Source organism: Talpa europaea (genome assembly GCF_964194135.1).
Source record: "Talpa europaea genome assembly, chromosome: 3".
In the NCBI taxonomy this organism is placed as follows: Eukaryota; Metazoa; Chordata; class Mammalia; order Eulipotyphla; family Talpidae; genus Talpa; species Talpa europaea.
The window spans coordinates 29586016-29603248 of NC_140069.1; the positions used below are offsets into that span (position 1 = coordinate 29586016).

At 43.0% G+C, this 17233-nt stretch overlaps 1 protein-coding gene across 3 annotated transcripts in view; it reads right to left on the reverse strand.

Annotated features, from left to right (window-relative positions):
* MATN2 (matrilin 2) overlaps positions 1-17233 on the reverse strand; it is a gene marked incomplete at its 3' end in the record, with an annotated part of 114132 nt that overhangs the window by 10751 nt on the left and 86148 nt on the right. For all 3 annotated transcript variants that reach the window (XM_084230323.1, XM_084230322.1, XM_084230321.1), the window contains 4 exons: positions 16415-16537; positions 16052-16174; positions 3734-3856; positions 2358-2480 (listed from right to left, as the gene is read on the reverse strand). In XM_084230323.1, coding sequence (XP_084086449.1) covers positions 2358-2480; positions 3734-3856; positions 16052-16174; positions 16415-16537 — 492 coding nt within the window. The remainder of the gene's footprint in view (positions 1-2357; positions 2481-3733; positions 3857-16051; positions 16175-16414; positions 16538-17233) is intronic.

Consider the following 17233-nt stretch of genomic DNA (forward strand, 5'->3'; position numbering starts at 1 on the left):
CTTTAATCTTCACAACATCCTGTGAGAGAAGACAGGCAGGGATAATTACACCCAACTTAGAAATGAAGACAAGTGTCAGAGTTGCCCAAGGTCATGCAGCAAATTGATGACACAGCTAAGGCATGAGGGCCCCTGAATATCTTCCCCCATGGCATGAAAATCTGCAGTTCTTTTTTGTCTTTAGGTCCCTAAAAGTAGAAGCTTCCTACCAAACTGAAACGGGGCTATAGATCCCTCTAGGGAATGAAATGATGGGACCAGATTAGTGATCAAATTCTTCAGGGAGAAGTTGTGCTTCTGATTACTAAATGTGATGGATGAATAAATGGTGGCTATGTATATGCTCATGTTCACTGAAATAAAAAGATGAACAAACAGTTTATGCAGAATTAATGGACAGAATTCTAGGCTTTCTCTCTATGCAGTGTCCATAGAAGGGATACCACAGCGTGAAGGCAAAACAAAGCACAGGAAGACCTTCAAACTTACACCAAGGTCCCACAGGCATCCCGGGACTAGTGAGAACTCCTTGCTAAAGGTAGAAGCCCCTCATCCTGGTGTAAGCATGAGGGCAGTGAGTTCCATCCAATCCAGCTTTGCTCATCTGTGGAGTACCCCACTTGGCTCAAAGGAAATTGTGAGGAATTTCCCCAAATCAAACTCAAAAACAATTTCTTTTGTTTCAACAAACAAAGGGCCATTCTTCCCACTAAGGCAGTCATAAAAGCAAATAGACAGTGTCAAAACACTCAAAGCAGGTATTAACAGCTCAGAATCCAAAAGAACAGAAAAATCCCTGTCCTGTGTTCTTCTAACACCCACCTTGAGGATCTAGGGTGGCCCTACCTCTTTCTTCCTTTGGGGCTGTGTTAGTTTATTTAATGTGTCAACTTGGCTAAACTGTGGTACCCAGTTGGTTGGTCAAATACTAGTCTAAATGCTGCTGTAAGAATATTTTTAAAATAAAATTAACATTTAGGGGCCTCCCTGGTGGCACAGGCATTTGAGCGCAGCACTGTGAGGCTGTCCGCAGCCTCTGCAGTGCCAGCTCGATCCCTGCCGGCTGCGGAGCAACCCAAATGGCGCGGCAGACCTCTCCTGTCTCGCCCGCTGCTCCTCTCAGCAGTGCATTTCAGTCATTCTGCCTGTTCTGTTCCCCACTCTGTCTCTGGTGAATCCTCTCAACCTCCCGCACATCTGGCCTGTATTCCAGTTCTTGTATAAATAAATAAATCTTTAAAAAAAATAAAATAAAAATAAAATTAACATTTAAGTAACAGACTGAGTAAAGCAGACAATCCACCATAATATGAGAGTCCCTCATCTTAAGAATCTTAAGAGAAAAAAGACCGTGCTCCCCAAACGGAGAAGGAATTCTGCTTCCAAACTGCCTTTGGGCTAGAGCTGCAACCTCAGTTCTTCTTGGGTCTCTGGCCTGCCAGTCTACCCTGTAATATCACACTTGTCAAACCCATAATTACCGTCTGTCTACATGTCTCAGTCTCTATGTCTCTTTCTTACTTTGTACACACACACACACAACCTATTGGTTCTGTTTCTCTGGAGACTCCCGACTCTTTTTTAAGATTTATTTATTTATGCATACAAGAGTAAGGGTGCAGGCCAGAGATGAGGGTGGTGAGAGGATTCACCAGAGACAGAGTGGGGAGCAGAACAGATAGATGTACTGAAATACACTGCTGAGGGGAGTAGCAGGCAAGACAGGAGAAGTCTGCTGTACCATGTAGGTCACCTCCCGGGCCAGGAATCAAACTCCTGCCGCAGTGGCTGTGGATAGCTTCAGAGTGCTGCGACTTAATCCCTTATGCCACCAGCGAGTCCCATGGAGAATCCTGACTTTTAAGTAAACTCTCAGAATCTATTCTGAGTGAGTTACAGAGCAAGTGACAGAGAGAATGGCTAAATGATACCTATAGACAACTCCTTCAGCCACTATTCCACCCTCTACTCTTGCTTATGAGTCTTTCAGGAAGAAGAAACACTGTAACTGGCTTCTGGTCCTCAGTGTCTGCTGCAGAGATTCTGCTTCAGTCCAATGAGTACCCAGGCACTGTGCTAGGCTCTGGGCATCCACACACATTTTGTGGGAGGACTGACAGTCAGAAGAAAATGAAAAAAGGCAAAGAACCTGACAACTCAGGACCTGTACTGAGAAATCCCTGAAGAAATAGGGGTCTACTGTACTCATCACTAACAAAACACTTTCAGAGCTCTCTAGGCAGGAACTTAGATTTGTGACATTGATAATAAAAGGAGATTATAAAGATGAAATGAAGTTCTGTAACCATCTGAGTCCCACAGATGGAAAAGTTCATCTCTACCTTGAGGCCACTTACTTATACAGCGTTTCCCATCCTCAGCGAGCCAGAATCCCTCCAAGCACTTGCAGATGTACGACTCATCGCTGCTCACACACATGTGTTCACAGCCGTGGTCTACTGCTTGGCAGACATCTTTCCCTGAGGATAGCAGAGCAAGTAAAATAACTTCACCAACATAAATTTTCCCCGGCTTTACCTTGGAGGATCCATTTATCTCAGCTACTGAACTCAAGAGCCACTTGAGCTCAGTGATCCTTGACAGGGAAGGAAAAAAAAAATTGAGAATGAAGTCCAGAAACTCTAAGTGGGGCTAACTTTTCAACGTTTCTCACTATCATCATCATCATCACCCACCAGGATCTCATAAAAATGCAATCCATCATTAGTTTTCTGCAGATATAGTTTCTGATGTAAGAATGGAAACACTGTTGGCATGATTACTTAGGAGAGTAAACCTCATTTTAGATTAGCAACACTGAAATGTTATTTTGGTTTTGTCCTTGACATAGTATATATGATGTGAGGGAACACTTAACCTCTCGGAGCCTTATCTTTTTGTTTGAAAAATGGGAGTAATCATTTGTTATACATCTTTTCTTTGAACAAGAGCATGGGTTGCTCTTTATTAAGTGCCTTGAGAAATTCAAGAAAAAGGTGACTATAGGGGTGAAAATCATTTGCTCAGAACAACACACTCCCTTTGATTATACAAAGAGTATCTGGGCCTCATCTAAGCAGCTCTGCTTTCTGAGATAGAAGAATAGTCCCCTCAGCGGGTGATCTCTCTCAGGGATCTGTACTACAAGAAACAACAATGGCCTATTAAATATAAGTAAACAGGGGCTCAGAGAAGTCAAGAAACATGTCCAGGAAATAAATGGCAGCACTAGGGGTTCATAGAATCTTGGATTTCAGGATGCACCTCTTTCTACTAGAGCACAATGCTAAACCACATCTCCTTGCGATAGAACACAAATGAGCAACATTTGTTCTTGCTTTGACATTGACTTTTTTGTTTGCACATTTCTTTGTTTTCCTTGGACTTTGTTAGGCCAATTTTAGACAGAAGAACAGAATGTAGTGCAGAGTTCTCATAAACCCCATACCCACTGTCCCTATTGTTAACCTCTTAAATGAGTATGATGCATTACAATTAATGGACCAATGCTGATATATTATTATCAACTAAAGTTCACAGTTTATTTCCATTCCCTTTGTTTTTATTAAATGAAATTTTTTACTGATCCAAGATTTCATTCAGGATCCCACATTACACTTAGTTAAAGTGTAGCATTGGCTTTTGAGAATAACTGATTTACAGATAATCAAGATGGTGGATTTCATGCAGAAGTCAGACACAGTAATATTAGCCAACTCCTCTGAAAACTTACTTCTGCAGGTTTTCCCATCTTCACGGAGCGTATACCCTTCAAAGCATCGGCAGACAAAAGAGTCTTCACTGCTTACACATGAATGCTCACAACCATGATCGCCCAAAGCACAAGAGTCCAATTCTGAGAATCCAGTTAAAATTAGAGAAACAGAAGGAAATTATTCATGTATCAGTGACTTATCAATATTAAAACACCTGTCAGATTCCTTAAATGAAAACAGTATCTTATCCTACAGTGTACATTTCAACATAAAAAGCAATTTATGTACAAAAAATTTGAGTATGTAGAGCATATACAGAGAAAATGATTTCTGTAGGGAAAAAAAATGAACAAAAGTTAGGAAACAAACTTACAAATGTACAGATTTAAAAGGTCTATAAATATTAGAAGTTAAACTTCACTAATTACTAGCTAGCCCATCAATACATTTGTTCATGGTCAACAAATACTTTGTGAGGCCCTACTCTGATTCAGGCACTGTTTTAGGCTCTGGGGATATAACAATAAAATAGTTTCTGATTTTGTGAAGCTAACATTTGGCTGTAGCAGTAGGAGGGATGAGGGGGAAGACAAACAATAGACAAATAAAAATATGTGTCAGTGGGGACAAGTGTTATGGAGAAAAAGCAGACTAAGGGGGCTAGAGACTGCCCACTGGTTTAGGGTGTGGAGAGGGCTGTTTATCTTACATGTTGTATTCAGATAAGGCGGCAAAGTCCTGAAGAGAGAGACCAGTGAGCAGATGGTACCTGGGAGAGAGCGGCGCCCGCCCCCAAGGAAGAACAGCAGCTGCAAAATGCAAAGATAGGAAAGTGCTTGCATGGCTCCAGAAAGGCAAGGGGACTAGTATAACCCAAGTAACCTGAGCCTGGCAGGGGTGAGGTCGGTGAGGCCCAGGGGCAGTGTGTAGGAGTCACAGGCAGTGGTCAGACTGAGTGAGAAGGGGCCACTGGCAGGTTCTGAGCAACAGAGTGATATGAACTGACTTTTGTGAAAGGATTGCCATGTATAGATTGGGGCATGGATCCAGCATGGATCACTGGAAGAAATCTATGGTGATAAGCCTGGTGGCCTGACCAGGGTGGGAGAAGTGGTCCGACTGGCTATATTTCATAGGTAGAGCCTACAGGCTTTGCTGATAGGTTGTTGTCAGGAGTCCCTCTCTACATGGACATAACAAAAAGAGGTTGCCAGACTGAACAAGCAAAGAATGGCACTGCCAGCTGCAGGGCTGGGGCGGCTGCTATGGGAGCAAGTTTGTGAACCTGTGAAAACCAGGCTGATTTGTAATATTCTGTATATTTTATTGAATTACCAAAATGAGCATTTCAGGGTACATCTTCACCTCCATGTGTGGGTAAACCTCATCTCATCTACTACCAATGTTCTAGAGCCCTTCCCATGACAGGATAATATATTAAAAGTTTGATACCACAGGGCAGGTGGGCAGTGACTTTTTACAGGCTCACCTCAGAGAAACTGAGGGCTCCATTCCAGATTAGAGCAATAAAATGTACATTGCAACAAAGCCAGTATTGCATCAAATGAGTCATGCAACTTTTTTGGTATCCCAATGCATATAAAATTTGTTTATTTTATACTGCAGTCTAGTAAGTATGCAATAGCATTATACCTATAAAAATATACAAATGTACATATCTCAATTAAAAATATTCTATTGCACTGGAGGTCCTAGCCAGGGCAATAAGAGAAAGACATACAAGGAATCCAGAGAGGGAAAGAAGAAGTAAAACTGTCACTATTTGCAGACGATATGATAATATATGTAGAGAATCCTAAAAACTCCACAGAAAAACTACTGGAAATAATCAACCAGTTCTGTAAAATAGCAGGATACAAAATCAACACGCAAAAATTAGTTGCCTTTCTATACACAAACAATCTGAAGAAGAAGAAATCAAGAAAACCATCCCTTTTATAATTGAAACAAACAAACAAAAAAATCAAGGGCCTCCCTGGTGGCGCAGCGGTTGAGTGCTGGGTTGTGAAGCTGCCCGCAGCCTCTGCAGCACCGGTTCGATACCTGGCCACTGGGTGAGGGTCCCACATGGCGCGCAGACCTCTCCTGCCGCCCGCTGCTCCCCTCAGCAGTGTATCTCGGTCCTTCTGCCTGTTCTGCTCCCTGCTCTGGCTCTGGTGAATTCTCTCACCCTCCCATGCTTCTGACTGTACTCAGTGCTTGTATAAATAAAATAAATAAATCTTTAAAAAAAAATCAAATACTTGGGAATAAACCTAACAAAAGAGGTGAAAGACCTATACAAAGAAAATGATAAAACATTGTTAAAAGAAATAGAAGAAGGCACAAAGAAATGGAAAGACATCCCCTGCTCATGGATTGGAAGAATTAATATTATTAAAATGGCCATCCTAACAAAAGCAATATACAGATTTAATGCTATTCCAATAAAAATCTCAATGACATTCTTCAAAGAAATAGAACAAATATTGAGGAAATTCATATAGAACCACAAAAAAACATGAATAGCCAAATCCCTATTGATGAAAACAAAGGAGAAAGGAAGTATCACACTTCCAAACTTCAAGCTATACTACAAAGCCATAATAATTAAAACAGTTTGGTATTGGAACAAAAACAGACACACAGACCAATGGAACTGAATAGAGAGCCCAGAAATAAAACCACACTTATATGGACAACTGATCTTTGACAAAGGAGCAAAGAATATGCAACAGAACATGGACAGTTTGTTCAATAAATGGTGCTGGGAAAACTGGACCACCACATGCAAAAAAATGAAACTAGGCCACTACCTCTCACCATGCACAAAAATTAATTCAAAGTGGGTACGAGAACTGGACATAAGACCTGAAACACAAAATATATAGAAGAAAATATAAGTAAAAGACTACAAGACATGCATCGCAATCCCATCTTTAAAGACTCATCACCCAAAACAAAGATAGTCAAGGAAAAGATAAACACCTGGGATTTCATCAAACTGAAAAGCTTCTGCACAGCAAAAGAGACATTAACCAAAACAGAGAGACACCCCACTGAATGGGAAAAAAATCTTTGCATTCCTTTCAACTGATAAGGGACTGATCACAAAGATATACAAAGAACTCACAGGACTCAACAAAAACAAAATAAACAATCCAGTCAGGAAATGGGCAGAAGAACTTAAAAGACATTTCTCCAAAGAGGTAATGCAAATGGCCAACAGGCATATGAAAAAATGTTCAACATCCCTTATAATCAGGGAAATGCAAATCAAACCACATTGAGATACCTCCTTACACCAGTAAGAATGGCACATATCAAAAAAACAAGCAACAACAAGTGTTGGCGAGGATGTGGTGAAAAAGGAACTCTCCTACATTGCTGGTGGGAGTGCAAACTGGTCCAACCACAATGGAAAGCTGTCTGGAGGTTCCTCAGTCTACTAAAAATGGAGCTACCATATGACCCAGCAATTCCACTCCTAGGGTTCTACTCAAAGGACACAAAAACATTGATTCAAAAGAACACCTGTACCCCTATGTTTATTGCAGGAAAAACCTGGAAACAACCCAAATGCCCAAAAATAGATGACTGGATCAAGAAGATGTGGGGTATATATACACAGTGGAATACTATTCAGCAATCAAAAACAATAAACTCATGCCATTCACAGCAATGTGAATGGAGCTAGAAGGAATTATGCTCAGTGAAATAAGCCAGAAGGAAAAAGAAAAATATCGCATGGTTTCACTTATAGTAGGAATATAGGGGAACCCAATAAGATATCAGTGTGAAAAAATAGTAACAGTATAAAACACAACAAAGAAAAAACAGACAATTATAAATCAGAGACATACTGCAGGGGAGGAGGAGGGAGAGGGATCAGAGGGAGAGAGGAAGAAGCACAGGGGACTGAGGTGATGGTGCATGGGTGTATGGGTGAAGGAAACTCTATGGGGACTATAGCTGAGCGGGTGGGGAGGGGAGCAAATATTGTTTAAAAATGAACAATGATGTAAAAAAAATTTAAAAATAATGAAAATATTCTATTGCTAAAAAATGCTGACCTTCAGCCTTCACCAAATTGTAATCTCCTTTGTCACAAACCTTCACTTTGTAAAAAACCCAATATCTTTGTAAAAACCCAATGTGTGAAACACTATGAAGTAAAAAGCAATCAAATAAGGCACACCTGTATGAGACCACACACATGTCATAGAGCAATCATTTCAGATAGAGAAGTCCTACAGTGATATACATGAAGTTATTACAGTCTCTGAAGCACATAATCATTGGCATTTTTTCAGCATTTCTTTTCAGAGGGGAATCTTACAAGTCATCCTGTAGGTTAGTCAAGGCAGCCATTGTTATTCTCACTTACCAGACAGGGAAAATAAGGTTTGGGAAGGCTAATAACCTGCCAAGATCAAATGCTAACAAGCCAGACTAAAAATGTAATCTGGCAAGAAGGCCCATATTTTCGCCAATATTGATTGCTACATTGCTTTATTCTAAGGTGAGCTTTCTAACACAAATTTTGCCTGCCTTCTTTTGCACAGAGGCACTGCCAAAATCTTGGAACAATAGTGTAAGGTTAACAGAAATTGTAATGGCAGAAGAGAGTCAAAGCAGAGTTGGACCCTCCAGTTTAATCTTAGCACAATTTACTTCTCTAGGCACAATCTAGACTCAATGTCCCGATGATCAAGATAGCTCCTCACGTAATGCTGAGTGGAAGTACAATTGAGTCATCCAAAATACAGACAGTTGGCTGGCTGAGGAGGTGAACATTTTTTTTCCCACCATGAATTTATATTAAAAACACTCCATTTTCAAAGGTAATAAAATATAAATCTTTTAGGCCACAATCCAGACAGACAACCCCACCCCGTCCCAGCACACCCCTTCTTTCTGGAAACTTTTTCATGCCATGTTCTCTTTCTAAGCTCCAGCTCAGGTTTTCATCTTGAAGATTTTGAAGATGGGGAGAGAGTCTTCCCACACAGGCCCCGAAGGCCGATCAGGCCCCGTTTTTCCCTGGCAGTGGGCTGAGCTCACCGAGTACACCGGGCTGCTTTTTTTTTTTTTTCCTCCAGAGCCTGCTGATTCAGCCACCACATTCCATAAGGGGTGTCTTAATTGCAACTATCTGACTTTCTGAGAAGCTCCGAGACCAGATTCTGGGTTCTCCTTAGCTTTCTTATTAGCAGTTGTCTGGACATGTTGTTGTGTACATGCTTGAAAAACACATGGAGAGTTTCTAACCTTTCCTTCCTCATGCTATCCAACATCCTCATGCTATCACAAGAGAAGAGAGCAGTGCTGAGCTTTCAACCTCAGATCAGCATGAAATTCACCCATAGGAGCCTTTTTTTTTTTTTTTTTTGGATATTTTCTGCTTTTTTATTTTCTTCATACCAAGAGCCTTCTATATAATCCACATATGTTCCTAGTATCAGAAAATACTATGTTCATTTCCTAAGTCATCAAACTGCATGGGGATCTTTTGAAAGTCTCACGTTTTTCTTTGATATCAATACTCTGGAATGATTTTTTTATTAGTCTCATGCAAGTGAGTACAGAGAAACATTATCAGTTATGTCAGCAAGGAAAAGATCTAATACATGTCAACTTAGTTCCCATTCTACAGTCTTTCTATTTACTGAAAACAATAGTGTTTCCTGAAATTTGACAAGACTCATCCTTTAAATTGTGAGAAAATAATCAGGAGCTTTTTATAAAAAAGGCCATACAGGCACAAAATTCAAAATTCATATTCCCTTATGTGGGAGTGTCTGGCACTTTCTATCAACTTCACTTACGGAATTCTCTTCTACAGATCCCTTTGCCCTGTATTTGACATATACTTTCAAGTTACTCAATTGCAACATTATTTGTAAAAATGAAAAAAGCATCCAGCAACAGGGAGTAGATGAATAAATATTCTACACAGTGAAGCATTAGAGGAAGTTCACTATGTCATGACATGAAATCTCCAATAATTATCACTGAGTCAGGGGAAAAGGCAGAGTGGATTACATTGTGTACTACCATGTATATAACAAAGTGGGAAAAAATAAACATATATTTGCATTTGTTTGTATTCATATAAAGAAACATGAAAAATAATAAATTAATAAAAGCAGAATATTAGCTATAGCTAAGTGACATGTTACCCCAAAACTTAGCAGCTGTAAACAACAAATACCAGCAACTTAAAGAAAAAAAAGCTAAGCAAAATCGGAGCTGGAGGATCTGTCCTGAGCCCACTCAGATACTTATTAGGAGGTCTCAGTTCCTCACAGACTGTTGGCTAGAGGTTCTGTTTCCTCCCCACAGGCCGCTTACAATATGGTATCCCCCAGCGGGAGTGAGACAAGAAATAAGAGAGCACCAGAGATAGCAGCCACAGCGTATTTTATAGCTTAATTTGAGAAGTGACAGACTGTTTCTTGCCATATGCTGTTGGTCACACAGACCAACAGAGAAGGAGAGCACTACACATGTGTGTGAATACCAAGAGATGGGGGTGCTGGAGGGCCATTTTGGAAAACTTGCTTCCACCATAGTCATTGACAGGAGATGGAGGCAGCAAATGGGCTGGAAGGACAAGAGTGGGAGCAAAACTTCTTAGCATGTCTTTTTATGATGTTTTGATATATGAGCCATATAAAGCTCTTGCCCATTCTAGAAATAAAATTTAAATCAAAATTCTATGGGAGATAAAGAACTAACAGTTAAAAGTATGCCTCTGACTGCTGATACTCTACATCGACTCTATCATAATTTTCACTTTATTTTAAAATTTTTATTGTAATTTTTTTGATGTAACAATGGTTTACAACATTGTACAAAGGCTGCACTAAAATTCATTTAACCAGTCTCTGGATGGGCATTTAGATGGTTTCTCGTCTTCGCTATTGATATTATAAATACTGCAATAGATACTCTTGTAGATATTCATGTAGTTTTGTGTACCATGTGGTGGCATATCTGAAATATAAACATCCAGAAGCTGAATTGCCTAGTTAAAGGGTATGAACATTTACAAGTTCCAAATTGTCCTTCAAAACTGTTATATCCAAAAAAAAAAAAGAAGAAGAAGAAGCTGTTATATCCATCAAATGTACGGGTGCTGCCTCAGCTTCAGGGCTTTTAAAAGCCCCAAAAATTATTCCAATAAATCACCAGGGATCTGATGCTGTCTATGGACCCAGACCCTGTATTCAGAAATAGTCCCCAAATCCAGATTATTGTGCATCCCACCATCATGAAACAAACACCATCCCCTTTATCTTGGGCTATTGCATCATCTGTTAACTGCTCCCCACACATTCATTTTCATGCCCTCCAGTTCATCCTCCATGACGACACCTGAGTCTACTTTCCAAACTGGGAATCCACTCACATTACTCCCTCTCTCTACCTGAGATCCTTTAATAATGTGTGAGAGTTTTTGGATGAGACACAGAGTCCTTGACTCTGTGGGTTCACAGGGTTCACAGGACACCTGTCCTGCAGCCTCATCATGCCCAACACCTAGCACCCCCTCTCCTAATACCTAGTACACGACAGACCCCCAACCCTGGAAATACCTGTTGAGTGAAAGGAAATATTTCTTAGGTTTTCTACTCTGAATTTGAGGATCACCAGACCTCCACTCCTAGAGTTTTTGTGCAGACATTTTAAATGAGAACCAGAGGGTACGGATGCTGGTGGTCAGCTGGCTCCTCACTCTCCCACACACTGGCAAAATGACCAGCTTATGGGGCCTCCCCGGTGGCGCAGCGGTTGAGCGCGGGGTTGCGAAGCTGCCCGCAGCCTCTGTGGCGCCAGTTCGATCCCCAGCTGCTCCCCGGCCACCAGAGGAGGATCCCACATGGCGCGCAGACCTCTCCTGCCGCCCGCTGCTCCCCTCAGCAGTGTACTTCGGTCCTTCTGCCTGCTCTGCTCCCCGCTCTGGCTCTGGTGAATTCTCTCACCCTCCTGCGCTTCTGACTGTACCCAGTGCATGTACAAACAAACAAACAAACAAACAAATAAATAAATAAAAATACATGCCTCTTAAGAAAATAAATAAATAAATGAATGAATGAATGAATGAATGAATAAATAAATAAATAATGACCAGCTTATGCATGTAGAGATGCTATGGGTCTCGCAAAAGAAAGAAGCCCAGGTAGTAAATTAGAAGGTACCCAATTGCACTGTGGTTAACTCTCTGAACTAACTGGTTTCTAGTCACCCAAGTCTGAAAACCAACTTGGAATTTCCCCAGAGTAAAGCTCCTCTCCTGTAGGAGAGATCTACAGTGGCTCCCTAAGGTGCCACCCCTGACTCACTATCATGGTTGCCTTTAGCCTGGGGGAGAATGGTGGGGCACAGCAAGGAGTTCATTCATTCAGCAATTATTTATGGAGTACTTATCAGGTACTAATGCTTATTTTGGGATTGGAAGGGATCTTGGAGATGGAGTAGTCTACTTCCTTCATTTTAGAGTTGAGGAAACTGTTCCCTGGTCTAGTTGTACTTTCAGTGGCCATTCTAGTACAGTCTAGTCAGACAGGTTGGTAGAGTCTCAGGAAACAAGTTAAAACAGTTTTCTTAAGGAAGATAAGGCTGCTAAACAGTTGAATACAAACCTAAAAGCCACTGTCCTGTCTTTCTCTTACCAGTCTGACTCTCACACTGAATACTCAATACCCAGTGCACTTTGCTTCCTTCCATTTATTCTCTAGATCCTGGGCTTGCATGTGCAGTTTCCTAAGCCCAGAAAGATCTCCACTTTCTGTCTTCATCAGTTCTGACTGTTGTACTTAAACACCACAGACTCAGCGGCTAAATAGCAGAAAATTGTTGTCCACAATTCTAGAGGTTGCAAGTCCAAGATCAGGTGGCAGCATAGTCAGATAAGAGCCTTTTGCCAGGTCACCAACTTTTCCTTGTATCATCACATGGCAAAAGGGACTAGAAAGCTCTGTGGGGTCTCTTTTATAAGGGCACTAATCCCATTCAATCCTATTTACGAAGGCTCTATCCTCATGATGTTATCACCTCCCAAAGCCCCATCTCTAAATACCATCATCTTTTGGACTCCATATTTCAACATGTGAATTTGGAGAGGACACAAACATTCAGACCATAGCATCCTCCATCTCTGGCTAGCTCACTTCGTCAATTTCTAGAAATATCTCTTAGGAGACTTTTTCTAGACTAGGTGAGGGTCTCCCTGCTGCATGCTCCTGTTGCCCCTCTTCTCTCCATATCCCAGCTCTCAGGTACGTACTTAGTAGTTTTCTTCCCTGAGAAAGTTTAAACTCTGTCCAGATAAAAATGACACCTGTGTTCCCAGCACCTAACACAATATGTCCAGCACATTGAAGGCATGTGGTAAATACTTGTGAAGGATGAGAATAAACAAAGAGCTTAAGGAAGTGCCTAGACTCAAATCCAGAGATCAGAGTGAGGACAACCTGGATTAGGAAACATCACTTAAAATGGATGAGAGCAGGGGCCTCCCTGGTGGCACAAGGGGTTAAGCGTCAGCACTATGAAGCAATCTGCAGCAATCTGCACCTCCCAGCCAGGGAGGTGACCCACATGGCACAGCAGACCTCTCCTGACTCGCCCACTGTATTTCAGTAGATCTGCCTGTTCTGCTCCCCATTCTGTCTCTGGTGAATCCTCTCACCCCCTCCCTCGCACTTCTGGCCTGTACTCCAGTTCTTGTATGCATAAATAAATAAATCTTTTTTTAAAAAAAAATGAATGAGAGCAATCTCAGGATGCAGGAAGAAAGCTGGTTTCCTCTAAAGAAAGATCCTCTTCCTTTCACACTTAAAGAGCCAGGTCCACAGACTTAATGATTGGGGGCTGCAATTTTTGAACAGAAGAGTGAGTTTTAGGATAGGGTGCAGGCCTTTAGGGCCGACACTGAGCAGCCCTGCATGTTGACACAGACTATGCTCCCCACCCCACTCATTTTGTTCCAGAACCCTGGGAACCTGGACCTGTTCTCCATGCTTCAGAGAACCTTCTTGAAGGCAAGTGAAGGGTTCTTCAGACTTCCTGCTAACCAGGTGGATGCTGCCTTTCTGAAAGGTCAAGGACACCTTATCTGCTGAGCCAGGCCTGGATGACCCCCACCTTGCTCCCCCATTCGGAGACCAGCAGGCTTTCCCAACAAAGGTACAGTGGGGTCCTCAAGTTCTTTGTCATCTGGGAAACATATATTTCAACTAAAGTTAACTAGGGCCTCACTGAAAACATAACCCATCATTACAGGACAGGGAAGCCAGACTGAGTCATCCCAGGAAGGCAGAGACTCTTCAATTAGGGGAATAGCTCAGCACACATGCATGGCCTGGTGGCTATGGAGTGTCTCTCAGACACAACCTTATGTAAATAAGTACTGACTGAAATTCACTTCGAATTGCATTGTGAACATTTACTCATATGGGTGCTATCACTGTACTATTAATTACAAACTCACTTTATTTTTTATTTTTTTTTTAAAGATTTATTTATTTATACAAGCACTGGGTACAGTCAGAAGTGTGGGAGGGTGAGAGAATTCACCAGAGCCAGAGCAGGTAGCAGAGCAGGCAGAAGGGCTGAAGTATACTGCCAAGGGGAGCAGCGGGTGGCAGGAGAGGTCTGCACGCCATGTGGGACCCTCCTCCGGTGGCCGGGGAGCAGCCGGGGATCGAACCGGTGCTGCAAAGGCTGCGGGCAGCTTCACTCAACCGCTGCGCCACCGGGAAGGCCCACAAACTCACTTTAAATGAGAAAATGGGCAACATTCAAAAGTATCAGTGGCATAATGCTGTGAATTATGTGCATCTGTGGCAGTGGGGTGGGCATGTGACTGTAAGGAGAAGGGATAGCATGTGTGAGGAAGGGCCGTGAGAAGTTCCTAGAAATACTGCTCCCATCATATAATCAGATCTTGATAATCATAGTGATGGGGAGGACAAAGACAAGGCATGAAAAACCTAAGATCATGGAGAATTAAAACCAATAAAAAATGGTCATCTGGCTTTGGCATACCATCAAATGTAGATGCAATTAGACACACGCTCCATCTTTCTGTATCCCTGATGTCCAGATCCCACTGTGCTGACTGGAGCAGCTGGGCAGGCAGTCATTAGCAAGCCATAAGATGCGTAAATCAATTGCTGAGACTAAAGAGCATCCCAAATTAGTGAAACATTTTCTCACAGGCTGCCCAGTTAGAGAGACACAGCCCCTGTGCCATCAGCTCACCTGCCCACATGAATGGATGATATAAAAGGGTGGTCACGACTAGGTCAGTGATCAGGGAACTTGGGCCTATAACCAAAAGGACTAACAGGATGGGGATGATAAATTATAATCTTTTCCCATCATTTCTGATGCCTATTCTCAAAATGACTATTTTTTTAAGTCTTTATCTTGATCTACATGGGAACAGGATTGCAGGGAAGAAAACAGTCTTCTTTCTGGGAGGAGGGTATCCAAACCCAAACCCTCTCTGTGGAGATCTCCTCCCTATTCCTGGGCCTATCCTGAGCATTATCCCCCACTCAGGTCCCGAACCTAGTCCTTACCCTTCTGAGGGTCATACCTCTCACCTGCTGAGCACTGGGGCTCCTTGGGTGACATTCTTGAGTGAAGGGGTAAGGGAGGTCTGGGAGCATATTTTTTTTTCCTTCTCAATTAATGAAGACAGGAGTTGGGACCAGCTGCAGGGAAATGATGTACTCAGAATCTCACTGTCCACCTCATCACCTGCTGCTAGAGTATCAGAAATGGGGGTGGTTTCTCAGGACCCTCTTCCAGAGGGTCACAGAGGAGGGTTTGAACCCATTACTTAAGTGCTGGTGCCCTTAAGCCCTTTACTGACTCTGAGCTGCAGTTTCCTCACAGTGAATTGGGGATTCCACAGGGTGGAGAAAAGGAAAGTGTGCCTAAATGTGCCTGACTTGTGGGAAGTCCCCTGTCGGTAAGGTGTCCACCTTATAGTTATTCTTGTGCAGTGCCCTCTGGCTACCATTTGTCTGCCAGACTGGGAACAGGGAAGAAAGAGTCAAGAATTAGGGTTCTGTCCCGCCTTAAAATGAAGGTCAGGCAGACTGGAAATAGGAAAAGCCATCTCAGGGAGTAGGGGAAAAGGCTGGGTGGGAAGTATAGGCAGCACCAGGGCTGAAATCCCCAAGAGAGAACTTTACCCACACCCGCTTGGGGCCCCATGAAAGCTGGCAAGGCACAGGCTATCTGTAGGTGAGCACAACCCACCTAGCAAGTGCCTGTGCCATGCCCCTCGTGTCTCCAGACCTCAGAACACTCACTGGCACAGGTCTTCCCATCGCTGCGGAGCACATGTCCCTCGGGACACTGACAGGCGAAGGATCGGTCAGTATTGACGCAGGCGTATTCGCAACCATGGTCGCTCAGCAAGCAATAGTCCACTCCTGCAAAACCCAAGAGCCAGGTGAGGTCTCGGCGACACTCTGCTCCTGAGCATGGGAATTAAGCGGTCATCTTGCTCTGTCCCCCTGGCCCCGCCCCTGGAAGGCATGCAATCCCCAGTGGACTCCTGCCCTCTCCCAGAAGTACAGAAAGGGGTACAGGAAAGAGGGGATTGCACCATCACACTTTTCACTCCCATCGCAAATCTCTTTCCTCCAAGAGAAGCATGCAAAGGCACTCACTTGAGCAGGTCTTGAGATCCTCGTTGATGAGGAAGCCTTCCGAGCACTGGCAGACGTAGGACTCCCCGGTGTTCAGGCACAGCTGCTCACAGCCATGGTCCTTCTCCACACAGTGATCCACCCCTGTGTTTGTTACATGGAAACATAAAGTGACTGAGGGGGCGAGGCCACAGTGACAGAACTAGCCATCCAGACTGCCCTCAGGGGAGAGAGTTCCTGAGGGGCCATTTTACTTCACTGGTCAAACTGGCCACAGGGAAGGCTTCATTCTACCCTGTGTCACTGGCCTCTCTGGAAAGTCAGTCTTGTTCTTTTTTTCTGCCATGTTCTTGTTGGGAGAGGGAAGCACCTACAGTTCCTGTCAGCAGTACTGAGCACCAGGGCCTTGGCACACATCATCTATAATCCTCAGGACCACCTGAGAGCAGGTGCCATCCCTCTGCCACTGAGGGGAGAGTGGGGTTCAGGTTCAAGTTGCCTGCCCAAAGCCACACAGGTGGCAGAGCAGTGCTTAAAAGTGAGGGTTCCACCTCTACCACTTCCTAGCCAGGAGATACTGGGCGGTCACTCAGCCCCTCTTGGGTCATCATTTCTGCACTTGAGAAAACAAGATGTCTGCTTTCTGAGGGTAATGTGGTGAGAAGTGGAGGAGTTGATACATGTTAAGCCTTCAGAACAGTAGCCAGGAACAATAGCTGGCATACAGTAACCACTTAATGATGCTTCTTATTATTAATATTTTTATTATGTAGTGCTGAGTAATTTTCATCACGTAGTTTCATTTCTTCTATATCTGAAAACACCACCTCCACATTCAGA